The 27,855-nt window shown below is 43.4% G+C and overlaps 1 protein-coding gene across 1 annotated transcript in view; it reads left to right on the forward strand.

Annotated features, from left to right (window-relative positions):
• The window catches only part of rnf43 (ring finger protein 43), a 140,202-nt gene extending 114,288 nt beyond the window's left edge, over window positions 1-25,914 (forward strand). The window contains exons 3-9 of the mRNA XM_072663471.1: window positions 16,762-16,836; window positions 16,980-17,114; window positions 17,734-17,835; window positions 18,995-19,168; window positions 19,415-19,517; window positions 20,191-21,750; window positions 21,913-25,914. Of these exons, the coding sequence (XP_072519572.1) occupies window positions 16,762-16,836; window positions 16,980-17,114; window positions 17,734-17,835; window positions 18,995-19,168; window positions 19,415-19,517; window positions 20,191-21,750; window positions 21,913-21,938 (2,175 nt within the window). The 3' untranslated portion in view covers window positions 21,939-25,914. The remainder of the gene's footprint in view (window positions 1-16,761; window positions 16,837-16,979; window positions 17,115-17,733; window positions 17,836-18,994; window positions 19,169-19,414; window positions 19,518-20,190; window positions 21,751-21,912) is intronic.
• Window positions 25,915-27,855: the final 1,941 nt, after the last annotated feature.

Raw genomic sequence — 27,855 nt, forward strand, 5'->3', positions numbered from 1 at the left:
GGCTTGTTTGGATTTCTCTGTAAGGTGTATATATACATGCGCGCACACACACACACACACACACACATACACAGACACTCGCATACAAGGACGTACACACACACTCACACAAACTGCCACATTCAGACACCAGGAATGATATCATTGGGTTAGCAGCGTTTAATGGGCTCCAGCCACATCAAAGCCTTCGGATTCTTCTTCTTCATTCCTACCCCACTCATTACACACTCACACACACACACACACAGCCTGAACTCCCAAACTGGTCGGGGAAAAAGTCCAACACGCAAAGCTCAGAAGGGAAGACTCCGCTGAATGAACTTGGTGTAAAAACAGCACTTGTCCGGATTAGTCATGCAGTGCAGAGCAGAACTCAGAGACCACCCTGCCTTTATTCCATTCCCAGTAAAAACAGCCAGTAAAGAGCTCTGTATTTTTATCTTGGCACAGTTGAATATTGAGAGATTGGTAAGTGGACGTGACAAACAGTGAACCTCAAACATGGTTGTTCCTTCTTCTGTACCACAAGCAGAAGCCGTCTGAACTCCAGTCCAAAGGGGATCCGGTGGGCCAGCCCCCACAGTACCATGCTCACCGCCCTAATGCTGCTTACTGGGGCCGATCAGGACAATGAGCCTCAGGTGGAGCATAAATAAGGGTTGCCACACCTCCCAAAGCATGATCAGTAGATCAGTAGCAATAAAAATTCAATCAATATTCAGTTAGAATTATCAGTGTTTAACAGTTAAGCCATATTTAAGTATTTATTAAGTAGTTATTGCTCCAGAAGATCAGATATCAGCGCTTTATTCTAGAGTCACATTGTTTTAACATTTATCTGTTTTCCAATACTTTAGAAACACTTCAGTTCAAATAACAAACACTTTTCCTCATCAGCACTACACAACTGCTCCATAAGGTCAGGTGTTTCTGGCTCCAGTCCAGTCTGCTTCATTCAAAGCTAGCTTCAGTAATAATTTCATTAAAAAAACAAAAAAACAATGGCGGCTGCAGCAGAATCCGACTCGGCAGCAAAATAGGCTTTTAAAAGTTTTAGGCATCGAAAGTATGAGTGAATCTGAAATTAGCACAGAAACAGGAAGGGGGCTGGACACTGGGCGAAGTCTCGAAGGCAAAGCACAGCAGCATTCGCGCGAAGCACAAGCGCCTGAAAAGAGACACACAGGTGCCATTGTAAATGATGGGCTGACAGAAACAGCAAAACCGCCGTAACGGTTGTCTGTTCATGTTTAATATCTCTTTGCTCAATGTTAATACCTCGTGTACCACCGACACTGGCGACCACATACCTTGACATACCTTGACGCTGTGGTTGGTGTGGCTAAATTGCCACACCATGGGAGACTGGGGTTCGATTCCCAGTCTGGGTGGCTATGTTGCTCTACCCCAATAAGAGTCCTTGGGCAAGACTCCTAACTCTACATTGGCCCGTCTCTGTAATAGGAGTAACCTTGTAAGTCGCTCTGGATAAGAGCATCAGCTAAATGCCGTAAATGTAAATGTGCCGTCCGCAGTTTCGTCACTTAGGCCTGTTGTCTGCAGTACGTATGAACCAACCTTTGTTGAGCATCGGGTGTTAAGCTTTACTCGACTGCCTGCTACCTTACAATCCAGTGAATCTGTGGTCTAGGAGAAAAGGTTAAAGCTTGAATCTGGGCTTTTATGTTGATTGATGGAGCCAGTGTGTGTTTGTGCGCTTTGGGCTTGACTATATATATCATGTGCTGGGAATGGCTAAAATACAGTAGACCACAGAATCCATCCCCCCTTGCAACGCTTATACTGTAAACCCACTACAGTAGATTAATATGTAAATTTGTATTTAAAGTTTTGTCTAAATAAATAAAGGATTTTTCAAGCTCAGTTTATCTTTTTTAAATGAAAATCAAGCATTTATGAATGAACGAATCGACTAATCAACAAATTAATCGATAGGTTAACTGATAGAAAATAGTGGCTGGTGCCAGCCTTGCTTTATTCAGTATACTGCATTCACTCCTTGCACACCTCCCATGAACATCCAACTGCATCTTCCTGATGGTAGGTGCTGTACTTTGACATCAGCTGTGAGCCAGGTCTACCTGTAGGTCCTGTGATGATATTTCAGGATGGTTGGAGACTTCTTTACATATCATATGGTCTGCTCTCAGGCTGAACTTACTGGGACGGCCTGACCAGGCCATGTTGGCAGTTGTTGTAAATGTTCTCCACTCATAAAATCCCATCCACAGCCTTCTTTCTGAAGCCCTCAGAGGACTCTTTGGATCTGGCCTTGGTGAGACCACTCACGTTAACAATCGAGAGCAAATAAGGCCGAGCTCCTCCACAATCCTCTCTAACCATGTTATGATGGTCTGCAGCCGATGTGCTGCACCTGATTCTGATTTTAGCCATGTTGAGCAGTCATAAATGTGAGGGTGTCCTTCCTTTTTTCTCACAGAAGGAGACAATAGACATTTCTTCAGTTGTGTTTGTTTAGTTATATGACATCCAGCTCTCAATTGAAGACCAAATGTCAGTGTGTAAAACAACGGTTTGGGTCATGGGGTGTCTTCATATTTAAAATGACTGTATAACCCTATAGGCTACAGTCATGCTTTTCAGATACTGTACTTGCAGCCTAAATCTCTACATTTTAGACATACTTACCACCATCCACCCACAGTTCTCATATCTGTGCATCACTACTGACATTGTTACCTCCTTACAGAGTCAGCATTTATACAGACTTGTTACCTCCCGTAAGTTGTGTGTCAGTTTGTGAGCCAAACAGCTCCCGTGATTCACTTTAGAAGGTGAAGGTGAAAGAGAAAGTGAGGCTGAAGTAAGAAAAGAGAGATACAGTGAAAGAGGAAGCTGGAAGGAGGAAGAACGAGGCTCCTGCATGTAAATGATGGGTAGAATTCTGCTGAAAGTGTGTCACCAAGAGAGGGAACCTCCTCTGCTTTGGCCAAAGCACACCCTCTTTCAGCCTGGGCACTCTGGAAACCCTCAGTCAGGAACTTCACCAACATCAATGCGGGATAGCTAAGCTGGAGTGTGCAGTGGACGTTAAAAAAAAAAAAAAATTATATATATATATACGATGCAGGCTGGTCTTATTCTTCACACATAGTTGGAAATGTGTTAGTCAGTAAATCTGGCTCATTTTTGACCTCTAGTGGCCCAGCCCTGCAATGACTCTTCAAGCTTTGCTTTTACTCCTGAAGCCGTTCTTTCTACTAGCCTCTATCTGTTACGGTGAAGTGACCTTGAGCGTAAGAGAGGTGCCATACAAAACCAACAGAATTATCACATGCTTGTATGTGTCTCCTAAAAAGAGCAGGAGTGTGGAAAAGGCTCCAGAAAGTCAAACATTCGTATCTGAATCAGATCGTTGTTTGGTCACGGATTCACACACCCGAGTCTGAGGATAACTGGTACTTTGCAAGTTTAGACCATGGAGAGGGAACTCAGAGAATGTTGAGCTGGAGTTCAGGTGTCTTCTGCTTTGAGCTAGAAGGCCAGACCCCCTCTGATAAGTTCAGCTCGGACTGAGGGATAAACTATATAGGCAAAAGTATTGGGACACCTGCTCGTTCATTCATTTCTTTTGAAATCAGAAGTAAAAAAGAGTTTATTCTGCTTTTGATGGAGTAACTGTCTCTACTGTCCAGGGAAGAAGGCTTTCTTCTGGATTTTGGAGGAGCACTGCTGTGAGGATTTGAGCGTTGGATGTTCACCAACCCACCTCATGTCCAAGTCCCCAACTCATCCCAAAAGTACTGGATGCAGCACCACTGCTCCACACCCATCCCATTCCACCACCCCAGAAAGAGCAAGGCCAATTACGCTTTCTCAGATGTCCAGCAACTGGTGGCTGGGGCATCACCAGGAAGCAAACTCCCAATCAGTCTTCTGCTAATAGGACCAACACTTAGACAGGTGCGCCACTCAGAAGCCCCATGAACCCCCCCCCGTTTTTGCAACAGTTGATGACCCTGTTTCTGGAGCTCGGTCATACTGTGAAGTTTTGGTTCCAGCCCTAACCAAACACACCTGGTTGCGCCATAAAGATGCTCATAAGAAACCTTGATTAGGCAGATCAGGACAGATTTGGGGTTTTGAGCTGAGGTCTTCAGAACAGATCTCCAGTGCTAGCATCAGGCAGCTTCACACCAGAAGAGCCACACACAGACTCTCTCTCTCTCTCTCTCTCTCTCTCTCTCTTCATGTCTTACTTCTGCTCTCCAAGATCTTTTTTTTTCCTGCCGGCAGCAAGCGGAGGCATGCGGAGTGGCTTTTTAAACAGGCCTTGAGCTCACACACACTCACACACACTCACACACAGAAAGGTTTTAGGGCCACTTTACAGGAGATTAAGTCAAACCTTCCCACGAAATAGACATTTTCCTACCCCACCCCCTCCCTCCTTTCCTGCCCTTCTCCCTGCGCCTCACTTTTCTCTTTCTCTCTCGCCCTCTCAAGTCTGGACAGCTTCTCCTGCAATCCTTCTTCAAACACTGAAAACAGAGCCATTGTCTTGGCAACACTTCCCTGCTCTCCAAACATTCAGTGCCATGCAGTGGTGCCAGTGAGGAGCTTCATTGTGTGCTGGGATCAGTTTGACGTAGCTTAAGTGATAATAAAGTCATTACAGCGGTGGTCTTGGGTGGTACTTTTGTGGTGTTGACCAAATGACTTTAATGTAATGTCTGGTCAGCGATCCAATAGGCCTGCTTTAAAATCTGGACTTCTGATTGTCCATCCATCATTCCAGAGATCACAGTTCCGCTCCTCCACAGCTCACTGCTTTATGCCCGTCTAGCCCACGTCTGGCATTAGGAGGCATGGTGCCAGTAGAGTCATGTTTATCTGCTTCAGAGAGTCCTATTCTATTGGCAGTATTTTTAGTCTACAGGGACTAGACATGCAATGTGTGTGCGTTTGTGTGTATTTGCACATCTGTGTCAGCAGTGGGTGCAATGTAAAGCTACTGAATGCATTTCTCTAAAGGGGTGTCCACAAACATTTGGAATTACCTGAATGGTAAAGTTACAGGAGGAGGAAAAAACTTTTTGGTGCATTTCTATTGGTCCATTCCTCATGAAATGTAATGTAATGAATGCTAACGCTAAACAGATCACGTTACTAACTTGGATGCCACAGTCTTGCATGGCCAGGAGATCCAAATATCACAGTTGGTCTCTCACTCTCAGGCTCGATAGGATGACCCTTCTTCTCCCCACCACTGAACACAATGCAAGCCAGTACATGCGTCTAGTAGCTGCATAACAGAAGTGGCGAATAGCGTTCTCCTCCAAGTGTGTTGAGCCGTCCAATGACGTTACACTGAGAGCAGTTCAAAAAGATGACCTTTAGCCTTGCAGCATTGGAAGCATTACATGAGAAGAGTAGTAGATATTTGACTGAATTGGAGGAAAATAAACAGAGCACATGCTGTGTAGTGGTGGACAGAATGAGAATATTTAGCATTATTGGGATAAATTGTGTCACATAATTCACCACAATAATTTTTCTGGCAATTAGTGTTCTCCTGCAAACGTTTTAGCTGTCCAATGATACAGAAAGATCCTAATTCCTGGATGGGAGTTGGAAATGTGTCCAGTTCAGGGTGAACAGTAACAGTATTTAATGCTATTCCGTTAAATTCCATCGTGTTTCATCGCAGTAAACTTTTCTCTGGCATATTGTGGTCAGTATCAGTACTGAATGAACATTTTAAGCACTCACTGGTCACTCCATCTACAGAAGCCCGAAGCCTTGGTGTAGTCATGGATGATCAGTTATCGTTCTCAACTCATGTTGCAAGTCTGACTCAGTCCTGCAGATTTCTCCTGTACAACATCCGAAAAATTCGACCCTTCCTCTTTAGAGAGTCGCCCTGGTGCTCGTTCAGTCTCTCGTCACTTCCAGACTTCTGCAACTCTCTTCTGGCTGGTCTCCCTTTACACACCATCAGGCCCCTGCAACTCATCCAGAATGCAGCCGCATGGGTCATCTTCTCTAAATTCAGCCATGTTCATCTCCACTGCTGCGTTCTCTTCACTGGCTTCCTGTAGCTGCTTCCCGCATCAGATTCATCAGACTCTGGCCTACAAAGCCAAGAATGGACCAGCCCCTCCATACTTGATAGCAATGGTCAAAAGCCGATCCGCAGAAAAACCCTTCGAGCCTTTAAGTACGGCTTGGCTCGACCCGCCATCCCTCAAAATTCACGGAAGACAAGCATCCAGGTTTTTTTCTGTCCCGGCACCAAAGTGGTGGAATGAACTTCCTCTTGGTGTCCGAACGGCAGAGTCGCTCACTGTCTTCAAACACAGACTGAAGACCCACCTCTTCCGAGAGGTGGGCAGTGATCTCTATACTGACTTGTATTTAGTAGTGTCTAAGCTTGGAGGTATCTTAGAATTTTAGTCTATTCAAACTAGCTGATGTTTTTCTTGAGTAAATAGTGAAGCACTTTTGTAAGTGGCTCTGGATAAGAGCGTCTGCTAAACGCCAACAGATTGGCAGGTGTTGGCTCAGGTTGGATAGCAGACCTCCTAATAATAAGTAGGATCCACAAAGTCAGGTATACAGATTTGAAGAGTAGTGTCTGTTTGGCACTTTGCGTTTGCTGATGCTCTGAGTCTGATTACTGGGATTGATTCTGGTAGGAAAAAAAGACAGGATTGGTCCATTCCTAGCTTCATATCAGTTCAGAAATCCCATCAACACCAACCTCCAGCATTGGACCTTAATGCTGCTCACACTGCCTTTCAAAGAAGTCTACAACTGACTGTAAAGTGGGCTTCAGGGCCCAAAGCTGGGAATAACAGCAAGGTGAGAATGTTTGCCTGAGGGCCCGAGTACTACGAGGCTTTTGTCGCTGATGTCTCTAATTTGGGACAATTATTATGCGGGACAATATTATTTACTATAGTCAGGAAGGAACCACACTCTATGGTTCTTGGGCTGTGTGTGAGTTTTAGATCATTATAAAAACAAAAGTAACATCTAAACAGTGCGTTTTGACGGTCAGTGTACATTGAGTCACACAGTGAATCACCTCTCACATCCTCATGGCAGTACCCAACACCGTCATGTCCTTCAGCACTGTTGGAGACCAAGAGTTTCATCTGTGGTTTGTTTGGAAAGAATAGGGGATTCTCCAGGAGTGAAGTAAAATGTGTACTAATGGGAACAGTGGGTTCTTCTTTTACTCCTAACGGAACATCTTCTTTCCGTCTGCGTAGACGACGAGGTGATGAGTGAGAATGGGATTTGAGAGAGAACAAGAAGACCAAGGCCAAACACCACTGCAGCTGAGCTGTTTGGCCAACAGACTTGTTTTGACTGTAGTCTTACTGAAGACCAGCCACCCTGTCAGCATACCCACAGTTCTGCTGGGAAAACTGAGGGGGATTTGGAGGCAGGTTGCAAGCATTAAAGTAGTAGAAGTCTTAAATATATCATGCTTGTACAATTGATTTATGTATATGTGTCCATATAACCTCTCTCCTACAAAAAAGTATTGGGACACCTGCTCATTCAGTGTTTTGTACAGAATCAAAGTGTTGAAAAGAGTTTATCCAGCTTTTGTTGGAGTAACTGTCCCTACTGTCCAGGGAAGAGGGCTTTCTACTAGATTTTGGATTGCATTCAGCAACAAGAGCATTAGTGAGCATTAGTTGATTGATCACCACCCCACCTTATCCCCAACTCCTCACAAACGTACTGGATATAGCACCATCCATCATTTCAGAGGACACCGCTCCACTGTGCCACAGCACAATATTGGCAGTATATCTCTACAGGGACTAGACAAGCTGTGTGTGTGTGTGTGTGTGTGTGTGCATTTGAACATCTGTGTCAGCTGAGTGCATTGATTAGAAAGAGTGTCCAAAAACATTTGGACATATAGTGTATGTTGTCGCTGTCATTCAAAAACCTAAATGGTAAATTCATAGCAGGAGGAAACCCCTTTTTAACTTGTAATGGAAGTCGATGTATTTCATGTAATTTTTGAGCATTTCTATTGGTCCATTCATCACGAAATTACAGTACAATGTAAAGAACACACACATATACATTTGAACAGTGTGTATTCAGATGAATATATGTTTTTAGGAAATGCCTCCCTGCCTTTACTCAGCAAATCTGAACTAATTCCAGAAGTGGAATCTACTGATTAGACACAACGTCTGGTTCAGATAAGTGTACTGACACACCAGTGTGGCTGTAAGCACTTGGGCATTGTGTGTGTGTGTGTGTGTGTGTGTGTGTATGTGAGCATATTTTCAAGTTGTAGTCACATGTTGAACAATACTGACAGTACTGTATATGTGTGTGTGTGTGTGTGTGTGTGGGTATAAGTGTGTGTGAATGAGAGGGAAGGGAGGTCTGGCCCTGATCTCAGTTCTCGTTGCCTTTATCAGCCCTGTCGCCAACGGCAACACTTTGATGTCTGTTTAAGTGCCGATAGCCTATCAGATGACTGTGGCCTTTTTCTGCTGCTTTGCACTTTGCATTTCAAATCTGTGTCAGAGTGGAGGGGTGAGAGAGAGTGAGAGCGACACAGAGCGAGAGAGCACGAACAGGTGCAGAGAGAGAGAGAGAGAGAGAGAGAGAGAGAGAGAGAGAGAGAGAGAGAGAGAGAGAGAGAGAGAGAGAGAGAGAGAGAGAGAGAGAGAGAGAGAGAGAGAGAGAGAGAGAGAGAGAGAGAGAGAGAGAGAGAGAGAGAGAGAGAGAGAGAGAGAGAGAAACAAAGCAGAAAGGAGTGGACAGGGAATTGGGTAATTACAAAGTTTAAGAGTGTTAAGTATGGAGGAGGCCAAATTATGGGCCTCTGGGAGTGTATGACCTTAATGTGTGCTTTTAAAGCTTTTTCACACACACGCACACTCACACACACACACACGCACACACACACATACATGGACAGAAGGAATCTGATTTTGCGTGTGTGTGTGTGTATGTGCGTGTGGCATCCACTTGCCTTGGCACACCTGCTCACCCAATGCTCCTCTTCCCCCACATCAAACACACACTACCTTTAATCTCTGGTCACAGTGGCCACGCCCCTTTCTGCTGCAGGGTTCCAATCAGCTGTCAGTAGACCGAAACTGCACATAGACACACACACACACACACACACACACACACTTTAATTCTTTGTCAAAGTACCTGAATATAATAGTAATGTCCTATAGTTTATGCCTAATTTCTGCATTCTTTTATATATATGTATATATTTATGTATTTAATATAGTCATACATTCATGTCATAATATTATGACCACCTACCCAATAGTGGGAATAACCACGGTTGCCTCAGGTGAGATGTTGTGGCATGGACCGGAAGGTGTTCATTATAGAGGTTAACTGGTCTACAGTACCACTCACCGGAATCATCATTGCTCTCTGGCATTATTAGCCCGTGGGGCACCACTGTTATGCCATAAGGAGGCACTCAATGTGCTAGAAGTCCATTCTCTGTACACCTTCACCACAGCATTTCTAGAACATCCCACAAAGTTGTTGGTTAGCGGCTTCTCCCGGGACCCTATTATCATCGGTCAAGTCGCGTCCTGAGTCTCAGTGCATTCCAACTTTATTATGTACAGTGTTCCTATGAACAGATATTATAATGAACAGATATTATACTATTATACTATGAACAGATTATAATGCACTATGAAACCTGTCTTTATAAAGTCACATACTCATACACTTTAGTATCGTGTATGTTGCCAAAAGTGCATTACAATTACGATTCATTATATAGGTTCATGACAGGCATTATAAGGCCATATAATACATTATAATAATACATTATAAATGCAGTCATAACACATTATAAATAGTGGGTTCAAAGGAAGCGTTACCAACAGCTCTTCTCCTACGGACAAGCTCACGTTACAATCTGCAGTAATATAATGATAAAAGAATTTTAGAATACATTTTTTATTGATAATTGCTCCTTCTGATGCTTCAAAAATGAACCAAATACACAAGCATGCTTTAAAAACCTGCAAGCACTCAGCAATTAGTTTGTACTTTCCTCAAAAGCTGGGACTGATTCCTAAGGCTAAATGAACTCAGTCTCAACTCAACAAGTTTGGCCACCTCAGCCAAGCCTGTTCCTTCAGCCTGCACCACACTGTGCTAAAGCAGCCAGTGGCACCTGGCTCAGTCATAAAGAAGACTCATTAAAGCTCGGCGTCAGCGCCAGAAACCCTTCTGCTGTTCACACACAGTGTCCTCCTGTATTACCTCACATGCTCGGCCATATGTTAAGAAAGTGAGTCAAATGCCATAGACACAAATGTAAATGTAGGAAAATGTGTGTATGTGTGTGTGTGTGGTTTAGTATTGTGATGTTCTGAGTGTTCTGTGGAGAGGGGCGTGTGTGTTTCTGCATGAGGGAGAGGGTGTATTTTGCATTTGTGCGTATGTGTGTGTGTAGCAGTGTAGCACTGCTGCGGAGCTAACAGGGAAATGACAGGCCTGTAGGATTGTTTCCTGCTTCTGGAGGGGCCTGGTTGTCGGTGCCGCCCTGCACCCTGTTATTACCCCTTTAACTCGGCGTCCCACCCAGACAAGACCACTGTCAAGCTCCTGTCTGGCCCAGCAGCAGCTAAAGCCTGCACTACTGTAGAACAAGGGAGAGGAAAATAACTGACTCTCAGATGCATCAGTGTTCAGCATCCGTGCACAGAACGTCATCATCTGTATAGATTTATATAAATATATATATATTTTATATATTTACATATTTTAAGCAAAATGTAAAACTACCAGCAGGACCAAACTGGTCTGGTGATGAACACTGTAGGCTAGATTGTGAGCTACTGTAAAATTACATTAAGAGATTAGTATTTAGGGCTGGTTTTGGTCAGTGTTGGGAGTATCGCTAGGGGTATAATGGTACAAAGACATCACGGGTCAGGACAAGTTCAGTAAGGATTAAGTTTGTTACAACTGAAGCATTGCTGTGAGGATTTGATTGTATTTAGCGACAAGAGCATTAGTAAGGTTAGTATGTTGGATGATCACCACCCCACCTCATCCCTAACTCTCCAACTCATCCCAAAAGTATTGGATGGAGCACCAACCATCATTCCAGAGTTGAACACAGTTCCACTGGGCTTTATACCCCTCTAGCCCACGCCATAGGCATTAGGCATAATGCCAATACGTTCATGTTCATCTGCTTCAAAGAGTCCTATTCTATTGGCAGTACTTCTCTACTAGACAAGCTATGTGTGTGTGTGTGTGTGTGTGTGTGTGTGCATTTGCACATCTCTGTCAGCAAAGGCTGCAACTGAAAGTAACTAAATGCATTCATTTAAAGGGGTGTCCACAAACATTTGGACATATAGTGCATATATGCAAATAATTACGTGTAAATGGCCCATATAATGGATTGAAGTCAGGTTAGCTCCACCCACTCACTCTGAATGCCATACTCAAGGTGTATGTCAGCCTGGACTGCAATACAGGGCAGCCAATCAGAGAGGAGATTGGTTACATATATATGAGCCTTAAAGGCACAGTAGCACACTGACATGGCAGAAAGGAGAGGCTTGAAAAAAATCATGTAAAGGTTAATGGTGTAGTGCTGGGGTCCGGCCCCCATTGCCCACCACTGTTGTAGTGTATTCAACCCACACAAACTGTCAACAAATGGGAAGTGTACATCAATGACCATAATATCTCTGGCCATGTAAGTGTTAACCTGAGCTGTCGGTACTGCCATACAGACAGACTTGTGTGCACTATGTGAAAGTATTTCTGCTTGTAAATCAACTGAGCGTGTGTGTGTGTGTGTGTGTGAGTGCGTGCTACTGTGCTGTGTGATCGTCCGTGCCCCCGGGCCACCTGTGGCGGTTTAGGGAGAGTGTTTGGCGTGGGTGTGTGAGTGTGTTGCTACCATTCGAGCCAGGTGCTGGGTGTTACACAAGGCCGGAGGGGACATGTAGGCAGAAGCTGCCTCTGCTCCTGTTCCAGCGGCTCCCCATCACAAACCCACGTTGCGAAATCAGCACTTCCGAGGAAACACATCCTGAATCCTGAAGTTTTCCTTAGCGGATTCAGGCCGCATTAGCCGCTCCCATTGGCCGCAGATTGTAGCACTGACATCAGCTTGTTTATGAGGTGAAAGGCCGGAAACAGGTTGTTAAAGGGGAAATGCACTCAGGTTACATCAGTCAGAGTGGGTTTGTGTGAGATGGTGATTACACACCACAGCACAGTCTTTTATTAAAAATAAATAAATCTGAAAAAATACCTGGGCCCTACACTTACCTGTCTGCAGTTAAAAATTATATTTGGTAGGCCACATTCTGTTTATAAAATGATAGAAAAACATTAAAAACATCACCTCTGTAATTCCAATTGTTTTTAAGGTGGAAGCCCTGAGTGGAAAACTTGGGTCATGAATAAAGGAAAACTTAATAAAGGAAAAAGGATTAAAGCCTCCTCCTCAGAATTTTTTGTCTTACAGTGGTGGAATAGCGTAGTGGCTAACAGCACTGAGTGGTTTGGTGCGAGATGGTGCTTTGAAGAGAAACTGACCAGTTTGGATTTCTCTTTAAATGTGGTGGGAAGCAGGGGATGTGGTGTCTACAGATGTCTACAGTCATTTACTGTACAGAACCACTAGGAAACCTACATGTCTACATGACTAGGAAAGCTACATGTGCACATTTTGAGAAGTTACAGTTGAGAAGGTGTTTTCCTTCTCCTGTAAAGCTGCTCCTTAATAAGACCAAATAAGACTCCATAAGACCTCTGAAGGCATCCTGTGGTATCTGGCACCAAGACGTTAGCAGCAGATCCTTTAAGTCCTGTAAGTTGTGAGGTGGGGCCTCAGTGGACCACATCAGACTGATCTTGTCACTAGTTCACCGGTTGTCCTCTCTTGGACCACTTTGACCACTGCATACAAGAAAAACCCTGATGGTTTCTGACCCGTCGTCTAGTCTTTACAGTTTCTTGCCAAAGTGTCTCAGATCCTTATGCTTGTCCATTGTTCCTGCTTTTAACACCTTCATCACCTTCAGAAACTGACTATTCACTCACTGCCTAAGATATGCCACCCCTTAACAGATGCCACTATAAAAGAAGATAATCAATGTTTTTCTCTTTAGCTCATATATATATATATATATATATTGATTAATTTTAGCATTACAAAAACAGTGGATTTAAAATAGGCCATTCTAGTGGCTTAGTTTCCATATGCAGACTGCATGGACCAAGAAGTAAAGATTTTACAACAAGCACTAACAGTGTTTACACACTACATCACACCTACGTCTGTAATTAAACAAAAATTAAGTTTTTTTAATTAAAAGAAAAAAAAGGTTTTCCCGTTGATGATAATAAAATAGTGGCAAATCTGAATTTTAAAATAAAGTTTTGGGTATTTTACCTCATAACACGCTGCAATTAATGTATTCCAAATAATCCTTTTTAGGCCAAACTTTCATTACAAATGTGCATAGTTATCTAATATGGCAAAACAAGTTACATCTATTCTATGTCTATTAAATGATGTCTACTATTATATGTCTACTATGAAAAGGGGTGATTAAAGCCTCCTCTAATCTCCTTGGCTTGATGTAACTCTGAATTTTCATTCTAACAGTGGTGGGATTGCATAGTGGTTCACTACACCGCCTTCCCGTGGCAGACCGGGGTTCGGTTGTAAAAGCCATGCAAGCCCACCGCCCAAGATCAATAAGAGTCCTTGGCAAGACTCCTAACGCTAGAGTCTCCTATCTGTGTAAGATGTCAGGAATGTAAGTCCCTCTAGATAGTAGCGTCAGCCAAATGCCATAAATCAGTTTTTACTGAGAAACATCCCCATGCTGCAGAGCTCCAAGGCAAGTTAAGCTTGGGATTTTAGATCATAAACAGCTATTGGGCCAATCAGGGCCATGTTTCTAGTTAAGGTGGACCTCTCCGGTCCCCTCTCTTTGTATCTGGAACACATAGTGGGCAATAATTATGTAATTCCAAGATCTAATTTTCCAATTTGCCTTTGATGCCCTCAACGTTTTTTGATTTTTGGCCTCTCTTTTAATAGTGTTGACCACACTAATGTTTCAGCAGCCTAACCCTCCAACTGCCCAGCTGGCATGGAATTCTGTTTTGGGTCCATGAACCCACAAAAACAATGCAATTAGGAAGTATGAGCAAATGATAGGCCCTTAAATAATCATCTAATGCAATTTGAACGTGTAGCGAAACAGCAATAATAACTCATCATCTTTTAATGTCATATTGTCAACATTGTGCAGTCTTACTGCCATATTCATAATGACAGAGTCGAGCCGAGGCAAATCTTAAACTATTAGAGAGGTTTCTGTGGTAAAGATGAAGCCGCTGCATTTGTTTTGCTTGGAGTCAAGACATATGTCTGGATTAATAGCGCTTAGGCCACATGAAGGCAATGGTGTGCAGTATTATTTGAATTGATCTGGAAATGAGTTTCGTGGCTCCGCCAGTAGGATGTCAGATGCTGCTGTGGTCAGGATTCTCACAGTTGCCCTTAGACAGAATGCTCCCATCCTGAAGGACAAGTATATTCTGGATATATTTAACTAGTTTTATGTGAACAATCAAGAGCCAAAATAATAATAGGGTCGGCGTATAGTAATAAACCAGCCAAAATAGCATAGCTTATTGTATATGGTGGCCATTTTTAACTGGGAACACATGGGCGTCTGTCGTAGTTAGGATGTTGTGGCAGAGGGGCTTCAAGCAGGCCTAAATTGTAGGACAGTGGCCGTGTGTGTGTGTGTGTCCAATATCTCTAAAATCATACAACTTTGTTTACAAACATTAATACATAAACATTTACTTATTTACCAAAACTGATAAAGTCGCATTATTAGCTTTTATTGCTAAATCACCTATTTTCATTTCAATGTACGTCTTACAATAAAAAAAACACATTACATGTTTGTATTGTTTTTTAATGACAATATAAAATAACATGTTAATAAATGAATAAATACTTTAATGAAACTAAAAAGTCAGTCAAACTGATTTGTGTTTATTTATATATGTGTTTAGGCATTTTTAGGCTGTGGTCAATCGGCTATAGTGGGAAGCTGTTTGACCAGTGGTTGGTGTAGATGCAAGTGCATTTAGACCAATCATGCCGGTGAGGAGGCACAACTTAAACAGACATATTTAATGCTGAATAAGCAGTACAAGCAAACGCTGACATAATATCAATGTGAAATGTCCAAATTTTATGGCCAGACGCAGATTTTTACATCCCATAAAGAGAACATGTCCAGGAAAAAGAAGACGTAAAGCACAGCTTCTTATTTTTGCAGTATCAAAAAATTTATGAAATAGTAAAAACAAAAATCCAACATATAAAATCTACTACATCTTCATGCATTGCATCTCTACAAGTTTTATACTGAGTGTTAATGGCCAAATAAAAGGCCTATTTATATGTACTCATGCTTTTCCAGTATGATCCTGACTAAACATTCCAAACATGCATTTAATCATTGAGGAAGTTTCAGGAACAATATTCCTAGCTGTAAAAAACAGCCTGGTCAGATCAGGTTGGTCAAGCAGGTTGACCAGTTTAGCTCTTGATCAGCACAGGGTATGGTTTAGCTGGTCATGATCAACCTGATGATCAAGAGCTGAGCTGGTCAACTTGTTTACCTAGCTGCCTCACCGGCATATAGTAGATTTTTTACTGTGTGACCAGTTTTAAACCACCTTGACCATCAAAGCCCAGCTTAGACCGTCTGAAAGCAGTTAGTAGAGAGTTAACACGGGCTGTACACAACGTGGTTAACCACCATCCATGTTCGTGTCATTAGGACATTAAGGATGTGTAATGATGGTAATATTGATCATTTAGGGTTGTAACAGGGTTGTACTTTTAGGTGGTTCTTCTGTGGCATCACTCAAAAACCAGTTTGAACCACCTTTGTTTTTCAGAGTGTGTTAAATACACTTTTCCTTTACTTTACACACACACACACACACACACACACACACACACACACACACGTAAGTGTAATACCAGTGGGACACAAATGGCACCTTAATGATGGAATCTTTCTGGGAAGTATGAATCGGACCCTTTCTGTGCAAACACACAAGGCCCTTTACATTAGCTGAGAATGGCTGGGGATGGGGGAATAGGGGGGATTGGGGAGGGGGGGTTACCGTTAGTGTATACAGAGGAAGGAAATGAGTGAGTGTGTGCTTGTTAGTCATGGATTAACTATCTGTCTCTCAGCTGTTTGAAGTGTTAAGGGCTCAGATGGGCCAAGGCCCTTGAGGCGGGGTACTCATTAACTGGTGATTAATGCTTTTGCTGAGTGAGCTTTTTGCCTAGATCTAGTGTGTGTGTGTGTGTGTGTCAGTGGGAATCCACATAAGTGTTTAAGTGTCCATCAAGCGTCTCAAACTTTACACTTTTTTGCACTCTTTCTGGGTGTAAAGCGAGGGGGTCTGGGGCAGCATGGCTCAACACGTCCACACACACATTCCCTTTCATGCGCATAAGGTCACTTGTGATGGTGGGAGGTGAGATAGATTGCATAATGACTGGACTTTAGCCTAGCAGCACTGCAACGATTTGAGGCTACACTGCCATCTAGTGGCAAGTGCAGTATGTACATTTAGCTGTAGCATATGCTACAATGCTGTTTGTTCAGTTGTAATAGAGCTTCATAGAATCTCTTTTTCTCTCTCTCTCGATCTTAGGCTCGGCTGGCTCTGCAGAGAGGGGCTCGGGCTGTCATTTTTGACATCAGTGAGGATGCCGGCGCTGCTCTTGAGGTAAGTGAGTTGGACTGAAGGTGTGGAAATGAAGACCAGAGATGAACTCAAAGGATCAAAGTGGAGAAGGTTGATATATATTTAAAAGCAAATCGCATGAATCTGAAGTTTTGACCGTGTCTCCTCTCTTCACATACACACAGCTGCGTGATTCAGGCTCCCTCATGCGGCCAGTTGTGCTGGTTAAGGCCACAGATGCAGAGGAGCTGATGGGACTGGTCAATAAGAACGAGGAGGCCATGGTCCAGATCGACATCATGGTGGAGACTCAAAAATGGGTATGAACCCACATACACCAATCAGCCATAACATTAAAAGTGCCTAGCATTGTGTTAGTCCCCCTCGTGCCCCAGAACTGATCTGACCCTTCCAGACGGGCTAGCCTTCATTCCCCAAACACATCAGTTAGCCTTGCCAGCACATGTTCACATGTTGCTAGTTCACCGGTTGTCCTGCCTCGGACAACTTTGATAGGTACTGATACAACTGCATACCAGAAACACTCCACAAGACCTGCCTGATGTTTTGGAGATGCTCTGATCCAGTGGTCTAGCCATCACAGTTTGGCTCTAAGGATCAATAGGGATCACATTTTTATGCTTGCCCTTTTTTCCTGCTTTTAACACCGACATCACCATCAAGAACTGATCACTGTTCACTTCTTGCCTACTTTATCCCACTCCTGAAAAGGTGTCGTTGTAATGAGGTAATCAGAGTTATTTACTTTACATTATTTCACATCAGTGCTTTTTAAATTTTAAGACTGAAGCACACAAATATACACCCATATACACCAACACACTCATTCAGGAGGCAGTAATACCATCAGATTTCATTACATACACATGTTCCTGTCATTTTGGCCATTTTTCTCACTCACTTCCTCTCTCTCTCTAGCCTCACTATGACGTGGGCATCCTGCTCACTGTTGTGCTGGTTGTGCTGGCCATCATCATGATCTTTGCCTTTCGCTCTCGCTGCAGGTCCAACAGAACCTGGGTAAGAAAACATAACACACCCTTCCCACAGTTGGTTGAAATGCACCATTATGGTTGTAAATGCAGTAAAATGAACTGCAGATATTTTAGTGCAGTGGTCCGGCATCACCTCTCTGCTCTTACAAATGCATTGTTCTACGAATACATTATTATGTTGTGTTTATTGCTTTTGTACACACTATCGTGTTGTATATACACACTTGTGTTGTGCTGTGCAATGTGCTGCTCCTGTGTGTTGCACCATGGGTCTGATTCCAATGTATACAAGTTATATTGAGGACTGACAATAAAAGAAACACATGATTTGACTTGAAAACTCAGCCAAATGCCTGTATTTTTAAGCCTTTGTCTGCCAATACCAGCGTGATTTTGGTATCATAGTAAATGGGGCCTAATTAGAGGTTAATCATCCTAAGCCACAAATTTCAACATTAACATATTTAAATCTGAGGCTTCTAATAAACTAACCGCTATATTAGATGTAGTGCAAGCTGGCTGTGTTGTTCACAACTTATAGGAACGAGAATTGGAAGCCTGGACCTTCAAGCTAAGTTTAGATTACTATACAATTACTAAAGGCAAGTGTATGATGGTTTAGCCGTGAAATTTGTGACCTGAAAAGTTTTAGACACTGAACTTACCTTGGCTGATGGCATAAATTCAAAACCTATTGCCTTAAAGGTGCAATAGAATGTATTTGTTACTATTTATGGTTAAATAGTAAGCATGCAAGTTTGGTTAGGGATAAAAATGCTCAGATGCAGTTTCACAAGTTTACCACCCTGTTATTTTACCTCATAATGATTTTCCTTTAATGGTGGACTTGTTAAAAAAATGGTGTTTTATTGGGTTGTTTATTTCTGTGTGGTGGCCCACAGCCTTGCCTAGCCTAGCCTAACATTAGCTACTAGCCTTTTTAGCTTTGCTTACACATTGTCCTGAAGTAGCCATTGCATTTAGCCTCAAAAGGCTTGCGCTAGTGGGCTGGGTGTATGTAAATTGGCCTGTTTTACAGCTCTGTTTTGGTTCTGCCAGATTTCCTTGGTATGGCAAAATACATTTCCTATTCTAGGGCACATTTAAGGTAGCTTAAAGCTACTTGGGCTCCACAGTCACAAATCCTTTGCCTTTTTATCACTGGGAACTGTTGTCTTTTCTAGGACTCTGTGCACCAGCAGACCATGCGGGCCATCAGCAGGCTGGAGACACGGACATACAGCTCTCAGGGCTGCTCAGGTGGCTCACAGCGCTCCCACGGGGGCAGAGGCTCCAACAGCAGCTCCAACTCAACCCCCATCTGTGCAATCTGCCTGGAGGAGTTCTTGGATGGACAGGTAAGGATGAATTGATTGATGGATCAAAGAGCAAGCTACTCAGTCCAGGGATCACCTTTTCTTAGATGTAGAAGGTAGAAGATTAAAAGAATTCTTCACTTAAACATCCTAATAATGAAAGAATGAGAGCGGGATTTCCCCTCCAGCTGTGCTTCACTCTTAGACCACTAGCACTAGGAACTCTCATAGCTATTTCTAGTAAGTCATGGATGGGTTTAGTAAACCTTCTTCTCCATTTTGTCCAAGGACCTGCGAATCATCTCATGTGCACACGAGTTCCATAAGGAGTGTGTGGACCCCTGGCTGCTCCAGCACCGGACCTGCCCACTCTGCATGCACAACATTATGGGTAAACTGCATCAGATCGGCTTCTCTCCAGCCAGTACACAGACATGTAGACTTTGTCATCCATGAAAGAAGCAGACATAGTCCAACTACTCAAACTATGGCAAATTAATTGACGAAGCTGTATTTGTATCCATCAGTTTGACAGATTGCTTACTAATTGCCAAATCATCATACAGGACATACCTGCATTTCTCAGGGGTGTTGACAGGATTGCAACTTGTCTTTCTGCCGTTTCGATTGAGGTTATGGTCTAATCTCTATGATGAGATGGCTGCCTAGAGGAGTATCTTGTCTGATGTTTAGAAAGCAGAGGATGAATACATTGTGCATCAAAGAGAAAACATAAGAGGACTAAGCACAGAGCCTTGTGGGATACCAGAGGAGAGTCAAGATTGATTACAGTTGATTTAGCAGCGTGGAGCTTAATTATAACTGTCATGAGAACAGTGTCTGTAGAAAACACTGAATTGGCATCTAATTCTACCCATTTTAACAGGGTTCACCCCTCTTGCCAGGGCTTCAAATGTCGAATATCGAATTGATTAGTTAGCTGTAAAATTTACACTGTAGGCTTCCCCAGAACCACTCACTCATGTCACTGATTTATCATGTAAAACTGAGTCTTTGTATGAGTGTACTGCTTTTTCCTAACCACAGTCTCCTGGCTCTTACAGGTACAGAGCTGACAGCTCGTCAGCCTCAGCGAGGCCGTCTGCAGTCTCCACCAGAGCACAGTCAGGCGTTCCTGCATCCTCACCCTCACCTCTACCCGACTCCCCACCCTTACTCTCAGCACCCCATTCCCTTTTCCCTACGACCCCACTACCCACGTGGACCATCTGGGCCCTACCCCCAACTGGGCCACTACAGTGGGTCTCCTCCCCTTCACCCTCGCAGCCTGCGCTGCCTGACCAGCAGGCCTGTGGGAGCTGGCTGCAGTTATCACCTTGCCCCAGATGGGCACCGTGGCCGGCCTCACAGGACATCTGGAGCCCACAGCTGCCGCAATGTTGGACACCATTGCTCTGCCCTCCGCCGCTCCTGTCACCACTGCCCTTCCACAGGCAACCGCACACCCGGTAACCGGGTCGCCAACCCCACTAACCACCACCACCACCATCACCATCATGGAGGCCATGGGGGTGGAGGCTCACAGAGCAGGCATGATGACGGCAGCTGCTCGGGTGCGAGCTACCGCACGGAGCGCAGTGGCTACTTCCCCGATGGGCCGGCCAGTGACTCCAGCTCGGGCCCGTGCCACGGCTCGTCCAGTGATTCAGTACTCAACTGCACCGATGTAAGTCTGCAGGGTGTCTATGGCAGCCGCTCCACCTTCCGCAGCTCACTCAGCAGCGAGTACGACCCTTTCATCTACTACGGTCGGGAAAGCCAGGATGGCCCAATAGCCGCTGCTAGGCCTCGTTCACTAGACTCTGGGGTTAATCAGATGGGGGGCGGAGTGGGAGGTGCAGGGTTCGGCCCTGATGAACCGCAGCAGCAGGCTGTGTTCAGCCATGTGCACTACCACAGACACAGACACCACTATTATGATGAGGCTGAGCCAGGACAAGGGCCAGGCCGGGGCTCTGACGAGGAGCAGGGGAGTGCAGGGGCGACAGCAAGTGGCTCAGGTAATGCACCCACAGGTAAGGACTCACCGGGCAGCCAGGACTTGAGTCCTTACCCTTGCAATTGCCCCAAACAGGACACTACAGACATGTTGAGCCCTGGCGGAACGGAGGACCGGGACTCAGGATCCTCCTCCTCGGGCCCTTCGGTGCTGGTCTCCAGCTCTGCTCTCCCCTCTCCCTCCTCAGCCTGCTGCCACCAGGGACCGGGACGGCCACAACACCGGAAGACCATCAGCTGCAGCCTCGAGGCTTCTGCGGGACCTTTTCCGGCCGTGCACTTCCATCAGAGCTTGGACCTCCAGGACGACTGTAGCATCCACATCCACTATGGACAGGGCTCAGGGGGCTACTGCTGCCCCGCGCCTCCAGACATGGGCACCACACTGCTGCCCGTGCCACTCATCATGGACTCGGGTGACTGGCCCTGCTGCAGCGGGGCGCACAGGGTGTGGCAGAAGCGGGTGCATCAGGCCCGCTCAGAGCCCCAACTGCTGGGCCCTAGCACTCCGCTGGACAGACCCCTGTGCAGGGCCCATCACAGCCCCGGGCACGAGCTGCCCACGGACGTCTGTTTCTACTGCCAAACTGTACGCAATAATCAGGGTGAGTAACTCTGGATTTCAGAAGGGTTATGCCCACACTTAGGTACTATGTGAATGTGTCTGCTGTCAAAATGGACAATACATTTACTGTCCACTTTATTAGAAATACCAAGTTTGAATTGAACCTAGATTTGAAATTGCTAATGTATGTTTCTCTCTGCAGGATCAGAGGAAGAGTCTGGTGTTTAAGGACTTTCTCCATCCCCAAAACCTCACGCTGCTACACAAGAGCCGAAATGGACAAAAACTTATCGGCCTCTCTTTCTCTCTCTCTATCTCTCTTCCTCTCACTCACTTATTCACAGTCTTCGGAATAATTCCACATCTCCAGTCAAACTTTTTCCCCAGCATCCCTCAGTTCTCACAGCTGTGATCATGAATAAAGGGCTGATCATTATTTTGATTTGAGGAATCGAGGCCAGCCATTCTGACCACAAACTCATTTCCAGTTACTAGTCAGGGTTGTTGGTTAGCGGTACAATCCAGGTACTACATTCTGGGTGTCATTTGAACATTGGGTCCAGTCAATTCTTGCCACTACAGGTTCTGAGTTGCCGACATGCACTCGTTCAGGTTTAACATGAGTCATTCATCGAGCTGAGGGATGTTGGGTGAGATCTTCACAAAAGGGGTTATGTGTTTTTTTAGTTGTTTTTTTTTTTAATTGTTCTGTTTTCTTTCCTTTGTGGAAGTCATTCAATACCTTAATTCAAAGGAACGAGTCCAAGAATTCCATAGTTACCTCCATGCGTCACTACAAACCCTTTGAAGAGTACCCTCAGCTGGGTAGGACCCTGCTGAGATAGCAATCTCTACAGATCCCCCTTTCAGGGAGTTTAGCATTGAGGTCTGTGCTTTACAACATGCCGTATCTGTTCCGGTCGTGACAGTATTTGATGTCGGTGATAAAGTGAAGAAAAAATACCGGATATCTTTGTTCATTATTGGTTAGACAATACCCTGCACCACCATATGACTTCATATCCTGTGGGCTACTAGGACCTTGAAGCTGATTTAGAGCCAGCTGTTCTTGTGACATGGAAGGTGCTCGGAAATCGACCCTGTTACTCTCGCGATCTTCTCTGTGACGGCCATGCTGTCATCTTAATCGATGATGTAAGGCATCGGGGCTGCGATAGGCGCCTCTGTCCCAACCCTTTCTCTTTCTCTCAACTTCTCCAGCCTACCTCAGATAACCAATCAGAAAAAAGTCTTGTTTGTGAGATGGTACTTCCAAAAAACAACTTCTTGCCTGGCACCCCTCTCTGCGCACTCACCGATTTATGTGGTAAACCAGTAGAGAGACAGGGCGCTTTACATGAATCTGTTCTTAAAAACAACGAGAGAAAAAAAATGCTGACTGTCTGGAGGTCATTAAGGGTCTTGTGTTTGTTAATTCGAGAAAGGCAGCTGTCATTTGTGTCATGTTTTTTTGTGTCTTATTTTTGTCCTCTTTGTCAAAACAAAGCAAACTGACTGAAAATGGTTTAGCGTTAGCGTACGCGCAAGGATTAGAGAAGCTACGGTCATTTCCCCACACCGGTTGGTTGTTGTGTAGCTCGGGCTAAGGAAGGATGATGCTGCCCACATGTGCATGCTTTCACCTCTGATCCTTTACTTCGCATGCGACGCTCTCGTATATCCGTAAGGACTTGGTCATTTCAGAAACAGTCACCAGCATTCAAGCTTGCCAAAGGTGCCTCTTTTCCAGACTGCTTACTACAGAATGTCTGTTTTCACAACTTCCTGCTTTGTTCATTGTTCATTTTTGAAGGGATGGCAAAAGCCACGTTCCATCGAATCACAAAATGGAAAAAATAAAAGCTCCAGTACGATATACTGTCAGTACGCTTGGTCCTGTACGCTTGGTCTGGTCTGCTTTACCCATACAAAGTGTAATATACTGAAATGTACTGTAAAGTCTACTTACATTTTGGAATATGCCCATTCTGACATGGACAGCTAACCAGTACTGAGTGTTGCTTGTTGTCTTTAGCCCTATTTAAAGAGCTTCTTACTGAAGTAGCTCATTAAAAAAGAAATTCTGCAGAATTTTGTACCTTTTTCAATCACTGATATTAACAAATTCATTTATAGTGGTTTGATATAAAATGTGGAAACTTTCAGACTCTGGCAACACGTTCATTTACTGACTCTGAGGTTAAGATGTAATATTGAGAAAGTAAAGTAAACCATTCTAATTATATAACGATATCAGATTCTTCTCTCTGCATATCCCAGCCTGTAAAGCTGGGGTCAGATCACAGCATTAGCCATGTTACAGCACCCCTGGAGAAGAGAGGCTAAAGACCTTGCTCAAGGGCCCAGTCATGGCAGCTTGGTGGAGCTGGGTATCACTATCAAAACTATCAAAATCTTGAGATTAATATCCCAGTGCGCTAACCAGGAGGGGAACAGTTCTGGATGATTCTAAGAGCATGTGACTGATAGGGTCCCTAAAAATTTATTAATTGAGTATTTTGGCAGAATTGTTGGAGTTGTGGGGCCCAGGGGAATATCGTTTCATGGGGCCCAAAATCCCCCAACTCTACCCACTGATCCACCACTGCACTTTACAGTGTTAAGGCCAGTTTTAGGCCAAAATATTGTCTTAAAACTACAGTAAAACAATGTCTCAGGCATCAGCCATTTATATTTTTGGTTGTTTTTTAATGCAATACGTTTCTGTAAGGGAGTTAAACACCTCAGAGCTCATTTTTCTAGAACAGATCATCTCACACCAAACCACTGTGAATGACCTTGTTTATATCTGAACCTTTTAATTAGCCAGAAATTTGGCAAAAATCTGTCGGAATTCCTCTTTAAGCTCTTTAATAAGCTGAAACACTAAACACTGGAGATGACCACAAAATCTATATTTCATAGAAATGTTTGTCAAAATTATCAAAGTTTATACAGATTTATTCTGATTGTGTAGATGCCTAAATATATGCCATATCAGCCAAATGTTTCTAAAGTCTGTTTTGTAACTGCAAGGTTTCCCATTAAATGTTTTGTACGTCTCTTCTCAGTACAGGGTCACTCAGGCCAACGACCGTTACAGGCCGTGCTCTACTGCAGCCTCCCTATTGCCATTGCCTTTTCATCGGTCCCATTTTAAAGTTGGAAATTGAAAGTGCTCGATCAGAAACACATTTCCAAACATTACCGTAGTCTCCATGTTTTTATTTTTTTTATTAGTGAAATCCATGCGGGGTTATTGTTTTTGATTAATGTGTTTTTCTTTATATTCAACAAAACCTCTGTTGATCAAATCTTACACATTTCAACCAGCAGCGCCAGGAGAGTCACTTTCTTAAACCAAAGTCTTTCACATGAATAAATAAAAAAAGGAAAATGTTTAAAGGGGTGAGTCATGTGACCGATATCTATCCATACAAATGTCGGCTCATTTTGACTGTCGTTTGCGGACATCAGACATGCTGTCAATAACAAGTGCTCTGTCTTTGACTGATAGGAGACCTGCTTTGCAATTCTCTTCTCTGTTGCCTTCAATCTCAAATCTCGCAATGTCTCAGCCTATAGTGCCGTTTCCTCATAGGCTTCGTCTTAAAGTAACCCGATCAGCACTTTGGCTTAGGAAAAACGACAGTGATTTAGCAGAGGAACTCTTTAAGTTAAACAAGCTAAGCATTATGTAGCTATCAGTACCAGGAACCATCACAGAAATCCAACGGAATGTCACTGAACGTTAAGGGTGATTTTATTTCCTTTTGGTCCTTCATTTTTTTAAACATTTTTATTGTTTATTTGCTTTTTTGTTTTGTTTTGTTGTTTTTTTATGGCGAATGAGCTGAAAACTGCCTTTTAAAAGAGCAAATTCCCTCCAGAATCCGAAGGGATATGCCAGTATATTTTCATTATTTTGTGTAAAAAACAAAAACAAACAAAAAAAAAGACAAAAACTTTTAATGAGATAAAGTGTTGTATTTTATATATAATAGACATTTTTATATATAATAAAACATTTCAATATGGTAATGTCACTAATATATTTATTTACTAATATATTTATCCATTGTTTTTGTCCAGGTTTGAGAAATTAAAAAAAAAAGTTGTTTTTTTCCCAGTTTTGGAATTTTATCTTTATGAAACTTACAACTGCCATCATAGATGTATCAGCCTGGCATCCATTCCAATTATATACAAATAAATTATTTTTAAATAAAAGATGAACGATTTGCTGGTGTTCATTTGTCTTTGTAGTTGCTTGTCTGAGATCTTGAAGATGCTCTGGATGGACACCTGGTCTTCCGGGTCTTCGTTTGTTTAAAGATCACGTATTAACATAAAAGTTAATAGGGACGTTGTCCCCTGTTCTGCTGCAGGAACAGCCTCCAGTTTTTTAGGGAAGGTTTTTCACTAGATATTGGAACATTGCTGTAAAAATTCAATTGCATTCAGCCACAAAAGCCTTAGTGAGGTCAGGTACTGATATTGGAAGATTACTTCTGGCTCTCCATCTCTTTCCAAAAGTATTGGATGAAGCTGCATCACTGCAGAGAATTACGTCTCACTGCTCCACAGCCCAACAGCTCAATACTGGGGGGCTTCATACCCTTACATTTGTGTAATTTAACACCTGTGGAAGTAATGGATGTACCTTAAGGTGTCTGTGCACTGCTGAATATATTGTGTGTAGTTCTTGGGAAAAGTAGGTGTTAAAGTATTGGCATAAAAATAAGCCATGAAAAATAATGAAACTGTAATGCCCATTTGATGTACATTGTATGGACAAAACTATTGGGACAGCTGCTCATTCATTGTTTCTTCTGAGATTAAGGATATAAAAAAGAGTTTACCCTGCTTTTGTTGAAGTAACTGTCTTCACTGTGCAGGGAAGAAGGTTTTCTACTAGAGTTTGCACCATTGCTGTGAGGATTTGAGTGCATTCATCAACATGAACATTACTGAGGTCTGGATGTTGTATGATCACCACTCCACCTCACCCACAACTCCCCATCTCAAGCCCAAAAGTACTGGATGGAGCACAAGCCATCATTCCAGAAAATTCACAGCTCACAATGCTCTCAATGCTGGGGGGCTTTATACCCCTTGAGCCCACGCCTGGCATTAGGCATGGGGCCAGAAGTTTAGTACTTATTTGCTCCAGAGTTCTATTGAATTGGCAGAACTACTCTACAGGAACTAGATAGACACTGTAGAGTAAAGTAGCCGAATGCGTCCATTAGAAGGGGTGTCCACAGTGTACAGAGTATTTATCATTTGACTACTGCAGTAAAATATAAGCAATGACTGTGCAGTTCCTATAGTGAGGTTTTAGTGGAGAGTGCTGTAGAGTCCAGTGGGTTAGTCATTAAAAGCCTGTAGCCTGTTTGCTGAAGGAGCTGCCAAGGCTTTGGAGGTCCTGCCAACACCCCCCCCCCTGTTTATACCTGACCTAACTGTTCAGAACAGCACGTCTCCAAACTGGCCTGTCCAAGTAAATAAGGACAGTGCCAACTAGGTGACTTTCAGCTTTTCTCTTAAGCCAAAGCCCACCCCTCCACACACCTTCAACAAACACTGTAGGCCTGTATTAATAACAGCATAACAGCTACGGACTAAAGTTCTGCTCATTGTCTGAGTACTGAGTATGGTAATACCTGTACAGTTCATTTTTACAGTCAGTTACATTTACAGTTAGGTTCGATTATAAGGTGTAGTGCTGGTCTGGGGAGGGCAAGAGGGACAGACGGAGTCCAACACCGTTTGCTGATTTCCCTGCTCTAAACAGACCTACTAAACCTGGCAATTTACAGGTGAATAAAACCAGGTGTGTTTGAGCAGGAAAAGCACAAAACTGTGCAGGAAACCAGCCCAACACTGGTGGAGGTTCTTTCCTGCTCTTAATTTTTTTTATAAATGTTAAATTACCTGAATAAATTTCCACACTTTCTTTACTATGGTTCACACTCCAAAACATTCCCATAAAAAAGAGATAAACTGTATCCAACACATCCCAGATCCTAAAGATTGTGAAGTTTCTGTTTGAACATTTTTAGGATCCCTTTAAAGAAAAGAAATATATGTAAATAAATATGTAATTTGGACAAATTCTCTATTTCTTCTTAATGTACTGCAA

This window comes from Salminus brasiliensis, chromosome 1 (assembly GCF_030463535.1).
Source record: "Salminus brasiliensis chromosome 1, fSalBra1.hap2, whole genome shotgun sequence".
Lineage (NCBI taxonomy): Eukaryota > Metazoa > Chordata > Actinopteri > Characiformes > Bryconidae > Salminus > Salminus brasiliensis.